Source organism: Podarcis erhardii (genome assembly GCF_964252035.2).
Source record: "Podarcis erhardii genome assembly, chromosome: 6".
Classification (NCBI taxonomy): Eukaryota; Metazoa; Chordata; class Lepidosauria; order Squamata; family Lacertidae; genus Podarcis; species Podarcis erhardii.
The window spans coordinates 75,919,336-75,931,895 of record NC_138510.1 but is presented as its reverse complement, the minus strand read 5'-3'; the positions used below and the strand labels follow the sequence as shown (position 1 = coordinate 75,931,895).

The 12,560-nt window shown below is 44.8% G+C and overlaps 1 protein-coding gene across 4 annotated transcripts in view; it reads right to left on the bottom strand.

The window, feature by feature from the left end:
• The window catches only part of DPYD (dihydropyrimidine dehydrogenase), a 514,189-nt gene that overhangs the window by 128,178 nt on the left and 373,451 nt on the right, over positions 1-12,560 (bottom strand). For 3 of the 4 annotated variants that reach the window (XM_081865765.1, XM_081865766.1, XM_081865767.1), the window contains one exon: positions 8,069-8,152. In XM_081865765.1, coding sequence (XP_081721891.1) covers positions 8,069-8,152 — 84 coding nt within the window. Of the gene's footprint in view, positions 1-3,325; positions 3,833-8,068; positions 8,153-12,560 lie in introns of those variants that run through there. The other variant, XM_081865768.1, reaches the window with a different exon arrangement.

Genomic DNA, 12,560 nt, shown 5'->3' with positions numbered 1-12,560 from the left:
ATGGATTTTACACTGGCATTATGCTATTAGCAGTTTTCATTTCTTTCTTTTCAATTTCTAAGAACCCTTAACACGGAATTCATCTTTTTCACAGCTTCTGCAAACTAGGCTGGTTTTCATTAAGCTATCTACCATGGCTCAAAGACCTATTTACTGGTCAGTTATGGCAAATTCAGACATGCATGGGAGTATATAGTGTGGTGTAATGGAAAATGTTGGACATTGACCAGAGAGAATTGGGGACAAAGGAACATAGGAAGTAGGCTTTATATTAAGTCGAACCATTTATACATCTAACTCAGTATTGTCTATATCAGTGATGGCCAAACTTGGCCATCCAGCTGTTTTGGGACTACAACTCCCATCATCCCTAGCTAGCAGGACCAGTGGTCAGGGATGATAGGAATTGTAGTCCCAAAACAGCTGGAGGGCCTAGTTTGGCCAACAATGGTCTACACTGACTGACAGTGGCTTGCTGGGGTTTCAGACATCTATCTTTCCAAGATCTACATTGAGATTTTAAGGATTGGACATGAAACCTTTTGCATGCAAAGTATATGCACTATCTCTGAATTACAAGCCTTCCTTTAACAGGTTCAAATCCCTGCTGAGGCACAAAGGAAACTGGGCGATCATCTCTGACCTAATTTTTATGAGGGGGAAGGGGAATGAGCTATGTGCACCACCCAAAACGTCTGGAGGGCGTGATAAAAATGGAATAAACAAATAAATATAAATCATTGAACTGAAGGTAATAATTTAACCATAATATTAAATTAAACAAATTAATACATTGAAGAAACAAATATAAATAATTGGATCTCTGCAGGGGGGGTTCATTGGTTTGTTTTTCTTTTCCTTTTGTTTTATTCATGTTGTCAATTTGTATTTTATATGTCGTGAAGTGCCCTGTGATTTTTGGATGAACATCAGCATACAAATTAAATAAATAATACAAGAAGTTATTAATAAGGTTACCTTATTAAATGTTATGGTCTGCTTTAAAAACACTCACTGTTTCTGGATTCTGCAGTGATATTGGGCAAAAAAGCTTCACAATGGTTTGTACTTTCAAAGTCTGCCTTAAGGCTGAATGACAGTAAATGCAGCAGATATGTTTGTTCCAGATACCCTGAGGTTAGCTATGGTGAATGCAGGCTTGAAACTGTGATCGGTTTTGTGTACAGGGATGGAAAGGCCTGTCCATTTCTGACCTGTGTCAGGTTCAAGAGAGGAGATTACAAGAAAGCAAATTCTCACTGAACATCAGGAAATCTTTATTGTTATTTCTTGGAATCTGACTTAAGAACAAGGAATGCAGAGGAGGAGGGGTGGATTTTTTAAAAATGTAGGAATAAAACATATTTGGAAAGCAGCCAGCAGCAAAAGGAAGACATGGAACTAAATGAGTTATTGGTATATTCCAGTAACAGTAGTAATTTTGTCCTTGCTAGAAAGCAACAGCAGGAGAAGAGATTAAAGAAAGCAACAGGGAGAAATGGAAAACAGATACCCAGAAGGCAAAGAAAAGCAGTTAAAGCACACAGAACTCAATAAAGAAATAGGGGGAAATTATATATGACCTAGTAAAATACGATAAACAAATAAGTAAAAAAAAATGCTAACGAGAAATGGCAACAAATCTGAAAGAAAAGTAAAAGGTAAAGGGCTGAGTTGTGCTTGGTTCAATCTCGTTGCTTGTCAATCCAACTTGAATTAACCAATGATTGCAGGATGGGTGAACAGTTTCAATCAATCAAGAAAAAAATATATCAATCAATCAATCAAAACATTTGATGTTTGAGCCAGAGGTCATAATGAGATCAAGTAGACAAAAAGCTTAACTCAACTGTGTGCAGACACGGTTCAAAATATAATAGAAGGAATTGTCACAAAGTGTTGCAATTTAATCTGCAATGCAAATACATCTTTATAAGCCTCATGCACTGCAAACAAAAACTGATAACTGCTTCTGTAAGATTCAGAGGGGTCTCATGTCTCTTGCTTACTAGCTAGGCTCATGTCGCTCTGAAATGTATTCCCCAGATCTGCTAGCGGAATTTTCCAAGTGAGATACTAGAGTAGGGCCTATCACTAAATGACTGGGCCCGAGACAAAGGTCACTGAAACATCACAGGTATTTAGCCTTGCCTCGCGGCTGCGATGCTTAAAGTCAGCTGGTCAATTTTATTTTTAACCCTTGACCTCATCTAGCCATAACAAATTCTTTCGAGGAACCATCAATCTTCAGTCCTTGCTAGGTTGTAATTATAGTTCCATCCAACATGGGATAAAGTGAGAGTCTGGATTTCTCCCATAGGGGGAACATTATTTCATTGGAAGGTACTGATATTTTCCTCAAGAATGAAAATTAGGGTCGTATATAGAGCATTAGTATATATACCTTAGTGCCACACTTGTGAATCAAACTATACACCGCACTATTCCTGAGACACTGAAAAGCAAAGCTGTGTGCAGTGCTCACAGAGAAGAAAAAGAAAGTCTGCAAGAAATCCAGTTTTATATGTGTGCCTGTGTTGCATATGGTGCATTTGAGTTCTTGTATAATGCACAAGTGGGGATAGGTGAAAATCGAGAAGCAGCAAGTTTGGATTAATTTTGTCATGCAAATTTTGTCATAAGATTCGAAGCTCATTCGTTGTTGGAGGCAGATAAACATTTGACCTTCAAACAAACTTCTAATTTTGCAGCGTATGGGGGGGGGGCGGCGTAGTGGGAGGGGGAGAAAAGGGACACAGATGGATATAGGATGGAATGGCACACACACGCTATTCCACACACACACACACACTCACACACTCAAGGTTTTGTGTTTCTAGTCAAGGTAAATCCTGAAGGGGTTTTTCATCAAGATAAAAATATAAGCTTTCCCCCCTCCCCCACCCATTTCTTTCTTTTGCATAAGCCGTTTCCAACCTGTGTCAGCAGGAATAATGTATGCAAGTACTGGAAGCCTCTTGAATGTGCAGTCAGTGGGGAACAGCCTGACTACATGCGTTTTTACATATCTTCGAGCTACAGCGGAATCAAAGAGCCAACTGCTGAATTTCAGCGCCCAAGGCTATCCTGTGGATTTATAAGACCCCTTGAAGGAATCAGATCCATAAGCCAATAATATGCCAACATTATTATTATAAAAACATATATGTATATAACAGTAGCGGGTTTTGCTTCCCATATAAAGTGGATTTTTTAAAAAAAAATTAATATTTTATACTCTTCGATTATCTTTTAAACAAGTTACTCATTTAAAAGTTATTTCACTGGCTCGGAGCATCGCATTATGGAAATCGAGTCGGTGTTAACTTACAATTTTCATCCCGAAGAATGCTGTGCACCCCAAAACACTTCCTGATTGTTTTTATTTGAATTCATAAAGCGGCACATCCCATAGGCTTGGAACAACTTGCATTTCAGCTCCACTCTTCCTTGGTATAAACACACTTGTCACTATATTCCTTTCCAACCTTCCCTTTTCCTGGCCCTTCCTTAAACAAGCAGGCATCTCCTTCTGAGGGGATGAATACTGTGACATTTCAGACAGATAGGTGCAGGGATTTTTGTGTGGAAGGAGAGCCTTCGAAGTTTTTAAGGGAGGGAAGAGATGCACACATACACATCATCCGGGGGGGGGGGGTAAGCATACAACACAGAAGTAGCCCTAGCAAGTAATCTGCAAAATTTCAGGAGGGTCGGTGCAGGGGCTTTTGTGCAACTTTAGCTTCTAAAGTTGTGTGTGGGAGATGGCTACTTTGTTTTCTGCTCAGTTGATTTCAGCTGGTAAGTCCCTTCTACATGTCTTCCAAAAGCACTGCGATTGGATGTGAAAAAGAGAGCTATGGTAAGATTATCTTCTGATTTGAAGCTATAGCTATCCATCACAAAATAAAAGCTCCTCCTCTCGCTCCCTCCTGTCACATGGAGAGCTTCTGGAAATACAACAATGAAAGCTTCTAAAGATTTCCCCTAAATAATTGTTGTCCCTTTTCCAGGACTGAGGCCCGAGCAGGTTACGTTATGTAAGGTTTTAACTGGTGTTTTCCTGTGTGGGAAGGTGGTGGCAATACTGATTTCTGTCATTGTATTTTTATGGTTGTAAGGTGCATTTGAAAAGCTTTGCCTGGAAAAGCATCACAGAAATAATTTAAAACAACAGCAACAACCACCAGTCTGTTCTCTTAGACCTCTGAAGTGTTGACGTGGTCCAGAGGCTTCAGAAGAGGCCTGATTCATGCCCCTTGGGACACAATGTCACCTCAGAAGATCCCCAGATTTTTTTCCAGAGCTGTCCAATTTGACTATCGGTTCAAAACAGAATGCACACCCCTAAATAATACAGGTTAATCTGAAAGAGTCCCTAAAGTGACTGACATGTTTGGCCATTTATAAACGATCTCCTTTACTAATATGAACATGTTCATGGAGAGCTCACACAATACATCATCATTGTCAGAGCTGCCTCTAGGTCCCAGCTCACAGAGGACCAACGCTAGCCAGTAATAACGTATAAAAGTCTTTATTGAAGGTTAGTTTCCATTTCCAAACCGCAGCGTGCAACTCTACGTCTTAGAAGCTAGACCGGCGAAGCTCCATCTGAGTCTCCGCCTCCTAGACACCAGTTTAAGACTCTAGCTTTACTCCACCTCTTCCGTTGTTCTTTCCTCCTCTGGGTCCTTCTGCCCCCTGGGGTTTCCTCCTTTCTGGACTCTTCTGACGCTGACCCCCCTGAGTCTTGCCCCTCCTTCCGGCGGGCTTTAGGACCTGGCTCCCTATCCGGGCTGCCTGCTGTGCCGCTCGCCTGTACCTTTGAACTTGGCGCGTGCGCCCAGCCGGTAACTTTCCTCTTGACCGTTTCCCCGCTCTCCGATGGAGGCGTGGTCAATCCTGACTCCTCTCCTCTCGCTGGTGGTGAGAACACTGGTCCCGATGCCTGGGACTCCTCCCCCCCACTGCACTCTGGTGGGGAAGCTGGTCCTGATTTCCAACTGCTGCTCTGGGAATCCCCGCTGGCCCCTTCCTTCTGGGGTTTCCCCCTTGGCACCCCCCTTGCCCTGGCCATCGGCGCTCCCTTCTGTGAATCTTCCGATTCGCTGGAGAGGCTCATGGAATCCCTCGGACCACTTTCATCTCCTGTGCTTCCCTCGGATTCCTCCCCCTCGCTCTCCATTTCCTCTCTCTCCTGTGCCTCTGCTCCTGAGCCCCTGACATCCATCCCCCCTCAAAGCCCCCCCTTCCCCCCTCTTCAGGTGCGGGTTCTGGGTGCTCCAGTGTTGTGGGGGTGAGTGTAGGATACAGTTCGTCCCCCGTGGCGTGCAGCCAGCCGGATAAGTCCGGGAAGTCCTCAATGGTCTCGCCGACGGCGATCTCCTCTGCTTCCATCTCCTGGGCGGTGTGTTCGAACCCGGGATCTTCCCCCAACTCGCCCATGACCCCCTCTTCCCCTGTCGCCTGGGGTGATGCTGCGTGCAATGGCCCTCTCGGCAGTTCCCTGCGCCACCCCACGTCAGGTTGATCCTCCCACCAATAGGAGCCCCCTGTGCCAAACCCCGAGAGCGATCCCTCTGGAGAGCTAGTCTCTAGCGTTGTGTCCTCAGCTGAAGAGAACCCCTGAAACGTGCTGGCTGAGAGTGTGGGTGTGAAAAGATATTCGTCGAAATAATCTGCCGGCATGGGCCTGTGTGGGAAAAGTGCGTGGAACTCGTCTTTGAGCCATTGCTCCTCCACGGCATAGTCCGGTACCCACCTGTTGGCGCTGACCGGGGTGTCTTCCCTGGCAAGGAGATATTCCTCCCCCTGGCAAGGAGATATCCCTTCCTCCCCCCATCTCGAGTCTAAAATCGCTGTGGCCTCGTTGAGTGGCTCCCCTCTCGGTGACCCCCCCTTCGTGGGCGCTTCCCTGAGCGGGTCTGGTGCTGTCCCTGGCGCCTGAAACCTGTGAGGTGCCTTGTAGGGCGTGAGCACCGATCTATGAAAGACCGGGTGCATTCTGGATCCCTCCGGGAGTGTCAACCGGAAGGCCACTGGGTTGATCTGTGCCTCGACTTGGTAAGGGCCTATCTGCTTGTGTCCGAGCTTCTTCTTAGCTAACGATCTGGCCGGCACTGCCTGGGCTGCCAACCAGACCCAGTCCCCCACCTGGATGTCCTCCCCAACTCTCCTGTGTCTGTCTGCCTGCATTTTGTACGCGTGTTTTGCTAGCTCTAACTGCCTTCGGAGCTGCTCGTGGACCTCCTGTAACTCTGCTGCCAAGGCCTCTGCTCCCTGCGGCTCCTCCTCCCCCACTTTCTCTAAACCCGGGAAGGTTCTGGGATGCCGCCCATTGTTGGCGAAAAACGGTGTCACCCCCGTGGACATGTGTTTCGTGTTGTTGTAGGCAAACTCGGCCAGCGGTAGGTAGTCCACCCAGGTCGAGGGTTGTTGGTTCGCGTAGCATCTCAGGTACTGCTGCATGATGGCGTTGACCCTCTCCGCTTGCCCGTTGGTCTGCGGGTGTCTTGCCGACGCTAGGCTGACCTTGACGTTCAGGATGCCCATCAGCTTCTGCCAGAAGCTGGAGATGAACTGGCGCCCCCGGTCGGACAGGATAGACCGTGGTAGACCGTGCACCTTGAACACGTGGTCTATGAACAGCTTGGCGGTCTGCTCCGCTGTGGCCACCTTCGTGCAAGGAATGAAGTGGGCCATCTTGGTGAACAAGTCTACTACCACGAGTACTGCTGTTTTGCCCCTCGAGCTGGGCAGATCAGTGACAAAGTCCAGGGCCACCCTCTCCCACGGTTCGAGCGGGGTCTGTAGCGGTTCCAACAGTCCCGCCGGCGGCCTGTGTACTGGCTTGGCCCTTTGACAGGTGTCTTCCGATTCGCTGGAGAGGCTCATGGAATCCCTCGGACCACTTTCATCTCCTGTGCTTCCCTCGGATTCCTCCCCCTCGCTCTCCATTTCCTCCCTCTCCTGTGCCTCTGCTCCTGAGCCCCTGACAATCATACTTTGTGAGTTTTTGTCCCCTAAAATGACATGGTGGCAGTGCACCATGCCACTGGAAAGTTGTCAGCAATACAGTCCAATACAGTCCAAACAATACAAAGTAAGAGGAGCGAGGCAACCTGTAAGTCACTGCCATTATTAATCAAATAAACAGATTTGATACAGGGCAGATACAGTCAAACGTTGGATCCCAAATGCCGAATGTCCAATGCGGCTTCCACTTGAGTGCAGAAAGCTCCTGCAACCAATCGGAAGCTGTGCCTCGGTTGTTGAACATTTCAGAAGCCAAACGAGCTTCCAGAATGGATTACGTTTGACAACCGAGGTTTGACTGTAATTAATTCAATGTAAAGGATCCATGAAACAGTCAAGTCTCAGAAGGATACCAATAAGGAGTCAGACCAGTTGGGCTTCCTGGATGAATTTGGGTGCTACAATTGAAAAGGCCCTGTCCTGCGTCCCCCATCAATTGGATTCTCAGCGGCCAAGGAATGTGGAGCAAGGCCTCAGGCACTGATAGTAGTGGACTGGTGTGTCTACTTTGGAGTTTACAAGTGCAGGATTGGACCATCAGGCATTCAGTTAACAGAATGACAAACCCACCAGTTCAGAAGGAGCCTCGTGTTGTCTCCTCGCCCAGCTTCTAATAGCCATAAAATGCCACGGCTGTAGCTAACCTTCTGTAAAATGCCTCTGAGCTCAAAATCGCTTGTACTGCATTTCCCCAGAGATGCTGGTCAACATTAAGAATGTATAAAGTACAATTCTCTCGGAGCATTTTGGCAACTATTTGTTATGATATTGCTTCCTGTCAAGCGCATAATGCAATTTTGTCTTCCATAAAAATAAACGCGCTGTGTGTGTGTGTGTGTGTGTGAGTGTGAAATCTCAGGCTCTTGTCATTTCCCACATTTCTGTCACTAAATATTTAAACAAGGGGAGGCCAGAGAATCCCAAGCTAGCAATCGGCTTCATGTAGTTTACCCCCCTAAGGTTAGACTGCGAATGAAATGGTGCTGCATCATAGAGGAGACTTAAAAGAGATAGCCATTAAAAGCCCTACCTGCCCACAGGCTAGGCCCATGCCTCTCTCTCCCATGCCATGCGGACAGGATAAATTTAACTCCAGGGCATCCGCTCCAGAAGCCTGTATGACACACAAGAAAGAAAATATCAAATATTAACTGCCAAAATGGTACACCACTTCAGTGAAGGTAATTTCCCAAATGACAACCTGATGTGTAGATCTGTAACTCATGCCACATGTAATATCCCCACCCCCCACAACCCATCAATATTTACTTTTGGTTTATGACTAATTCAGTGCAAAATGTAATTGAAGAAACAAAACACAACAAACTTTTAAAGCGGTTACATTGCAAAACAAACTATAATCTGACACAGAGAACTTTCGTTAACCTCTCTTTCCCCCTTCCAAAAATAACTCTGGAATCATTGCAGTTCTACTAATTATACTGAATAATCGTATGAGCAATATGCTGAATAATGATAGAAGTCCGGACTATATCACTTCATAATGCAGGTGAAAGGCTAGAGGTGTATGAAATGGTTGAACATCTCTCCCAAGTAAAATATATAGGGAACAGATGCAACAGAGAATAGTCTGTATTAAAGCCTTCTCTCTGATAGACTTGTATTCTACATGGCCAGAATTTCTCACAATGGGCATTTTGTTAATTGTTTCAGATAACAGCTTATGGCTGGCGGTCTCCAAACACGGATAAATCCACTAGATTTGTTTGATGTTGGTTTGCTTGTAAAATAGAAACAATCTTAGAGGACGTTATTAATTCTGGAAACGCAATAGGGTTCTGCAGAAAATGGACTTATTGGAGGATATAAACATACCCGATACATATACCAGAAACTGTTACATAAAATCCAAGCTGGGAGGGGGCTGTGTATAAAGACTTTACATGCTAAAATCTAACCAAATGCAATTTGAGCTTTTCCACTGCAAGCAACCTCTTTGGGCTTAAATTGCCCCAGTCTTCCCTTGGGGGTCCATTCCTCACCGTTTATTATCAGGAGCACAGAGCTCCCAATTCTGGAAATATGCAGATGAGTTGCACGGTGCAGTGAAGTATGAGCAAAACAACATGTCAAGAAGGTTTGCGGATCAGACGGCAATGTGAAAGAGGGATCGCTAATCATGGCTTGTATATGCACTCCTCCATGGATCAGTTGCACCATTAGGTAGAGTGGGGCAGCCACTTCATGCAGCAGGTGCTAGGGAGTAGAAAGTGGGCCAAGGTGTTTGAAGGCAGATCTGTGAGTGCCAAGTGGCCTGGTCTGTGCATCCTCAGAGAAGCATCTCACCAGGTGAGATGGAAGCAGCTCATATCCTAGTTTCCCAGCAGGTAAGTCACTGCCGCTTGCTGGAAGGGCGGCAGGAAGGTCAGTGCAGTGCAGATGCACCAGCAGGTAGGCTGGATTGGCTCTGACAGTACATTTGCTGCTGTGGCAACAATGACCCACTGGTCAGGAAGCTATCTCCACCTCACCAGTCACTGCTATACCTTTAGCTCGCCTGTGGTCCTTGGCTTTCAATGGAGAACAGAATCCAGTTGCCAGCATTGAAGTTAAGATTCATCTGCCTCCGGCTGACTTTTGTAAATGGAATTTTGGGGTTGGGTACCTTGTCCTTTGACTTGGACAGCAAAATGTCTTGGGCCAACCCTGCTCACCTTTGCCACTGGTGAATATATAGTAGTGATAAGTGGGAGCTGGACCATCAAGAAGGCTGACTTCTGAAGAATTGACGCTTTTGAATTATGGCGCTGGAGGAGACTCTTGAGAGTCCCATGGACTGCAAAAAGATCAAACCTATCTATTCTTAAGGAAATCAGCCCTGAGTGCTCACTGGAAGGACAGATCATGAAGCTGAGGCTCCAATACTTTGGCCACCTCATGAGAAGAGAAGACTCCCTGGAAAAGACTCTGATGCTGGGAAAGATGGAGGGCACAAGGAGAAGGGGACGACAGAGGACGAGATAGTTGGACAGTGTTCTCAAAGCTACCAGCATGAGTTTGACCAAACTGCGGGAGGCAGTGGAAGACAGGAGTGCCTACCATGCTCTGGTCCATGGGGTCACAAAGAGTCGGACACGACTAAACGACTAAACAACACCAAACATATATATATATTTGCATTGTTTTAAAAATACCCCTGATAAATCTGTTTGACAAAGGAGTCGCAGTGGGATAAAATGAAGCACGAATGATGTGCATCTGTGCATCAGAGAAATCAAAGTTTCCCCTCACTGGATTCTGGATTTGCACACTGAGAAAGGTTTCATGGAACTAATCTCTCTACCAAGATCTGGTGGAGGCAGCAAATTTTCCTCTATGTGCTTAGTTCTTTAGCTCCCTCACCCCTACACCAGTATGCACATAAGTGCAGCACAAGAATGGGGAGATGGCAGATATGGTTGGCAATAAAACCTCATGATCACTTGAGGAAATCTCAGCAGCTGCAAGTCATAAGGATTGTGGCTGCTAATGAAACCTGCTATCCCTTTTCACACAATGTGTTTTGTCCAAGGAAGGTTCTGAATTCAAAGTATATTGTTTGAATTGATCCTTAATCCCATTTAGGGTTTGCGGGCAAGGCTTCGAGGTAGGCCTCATCACAGAATAAATAATTATAATTGAACTGCCCAATATTTGACTGTCTATCTAAAGGTTAGCAAAAGTCATTTAAGCCAAGGATCTGATGGCAAACACTCTTGCTGTTGATTCCAAACTGAAGTCAAGAAAAGCGTACTGAGAATATGGGAGCAAGAAAGAGAGAAAAAAGTCGGCTAAACTTCTTTAAAGGTCACATTTAATTGTGAGACAGGAAATAGGTCTTATATTATCTGAACGCTTTCCCAATTGTTGTGAATTATGAAGGAACAGCAGGTCTACTGTTAAAAGACTTGGGCCACGATAATCTTTATTCAAGTCTCAAGTAAGAGGAAAAACCTGGTGATTTCTAGAGAATTATGGTGTGGACTTCAGGAAATCTGTGCTTGAAATGAAATATGTTATCTTCACCATTCAAGACACCATTAAAACAGGTCTAGTAAATGCTCCTGCTCAGATGCTTATAACTCCACACAAAGAAGAAGGGCAAAAGCAAAAATCTACCCTTTTGTCCCAACTTAAAAGCCCCAGGTCATTATGTGGAGAATGTTGGTTCCTCAAGGCTGCGTTTTAGAGGCTGCTTTGAAGTCAGGCAGCAACAAATGTGAAATGAAAGCTCAACAGAATTGTCTTGAGTTCAGGCTTGAACCTTCAAAACACCATTAGAATATCTTATCACCTGAGCCACAGACGACATGGCCTCCTCAGGCTATTAGTCTCCTCAGGAAACTGCATCTGTGTGCCATAATAGATGGGCCTTTAACTGCAGACAAGCATGGAACTGTAGTTTTTAAAATCCCAATAGCTGCTGCAGGAGTGTGTGTGAACAGGAATGAGAAATGTGCACAGAAGATGCAGCAATATCTTCCATAATGGTTCATGAGGGGAATCTTAACATACACATGAAGCAGAATTTATTCCTAGGCCAAGGGAAGAAGGGGGGAATCTGGTTGTACTTAAATGGCCAGGGCTGTTCCAGTCACAAAACAACCACCCCAGACCAAAAACTTCTGAAGTATATCTCTTAATTGAATTCAGAAACAAAGGATCAACCCATGCAATGGAGGCTCCTGTATACCTTTATGGTGCTTTTAAAAAAAAAGAAAAGAAAAGAAAAGAAAAAGAGGTGCCAGAGCTCACCATGAACTTCTCCCTTGTTCTCTTAGAATGGCAGTGATGCCCACCTGAGAGGTGCTGGAACTGAGTTCCAGCTGAAAAAAAGTCCTGAGCTTTAGAACCTGTTTAGAATAAATGGTTTTATGTAACTTGCTTTTAATGGTTTTTAATTTGGTGTTTTAAATGTATATTTTAACTATCTACTATAAACCACTTAGAGGACTTTTGTCCTAGGAAGCGGTATATAAATTTTGTAATACACCCTTGAAATCTACTCCTTTTTAATTATTGAAGGTGCAGGGACACCATTTTCTGTTGTAGCCGTCGCCCTTATTAGTAGATACTGATCTCAATACAAGGCAAACTCAATACAAGGCAAAGCAACTGTGGATTTGGTGAGTGGCTCTGCAGCAGTTCTAGCCTTATCAAAGTCAGTGGTATTGCAATAGAGTAAGTAATTTAAGAGTCAAACCAGGGAGAGGGGGATAACTTAAGTCAGTATTACATATACATTCTGATTTAGCAAAGCAGGAAAAACCTATCTCCGTGTGCTTTAAAATTATTACTTAGGCAAGGTTAGAATCTGGTTTGCATTTTGTTGTTTCTGAGCGACAGGGGTGACTTTTGCCTGCTGTGTGGCCATGGTTCAGAAACTCTAAAGAGACCCATCAGAAGAAATGCTATCCATCATTTTCCTTAAGCGTTCCCCTTCCTGTTGAGCTTCACAACCTATGCATGTGGGCTTGTTGTTATTTTTGTTATTTACTTCCATGACAGGTTGACCTTTAGTG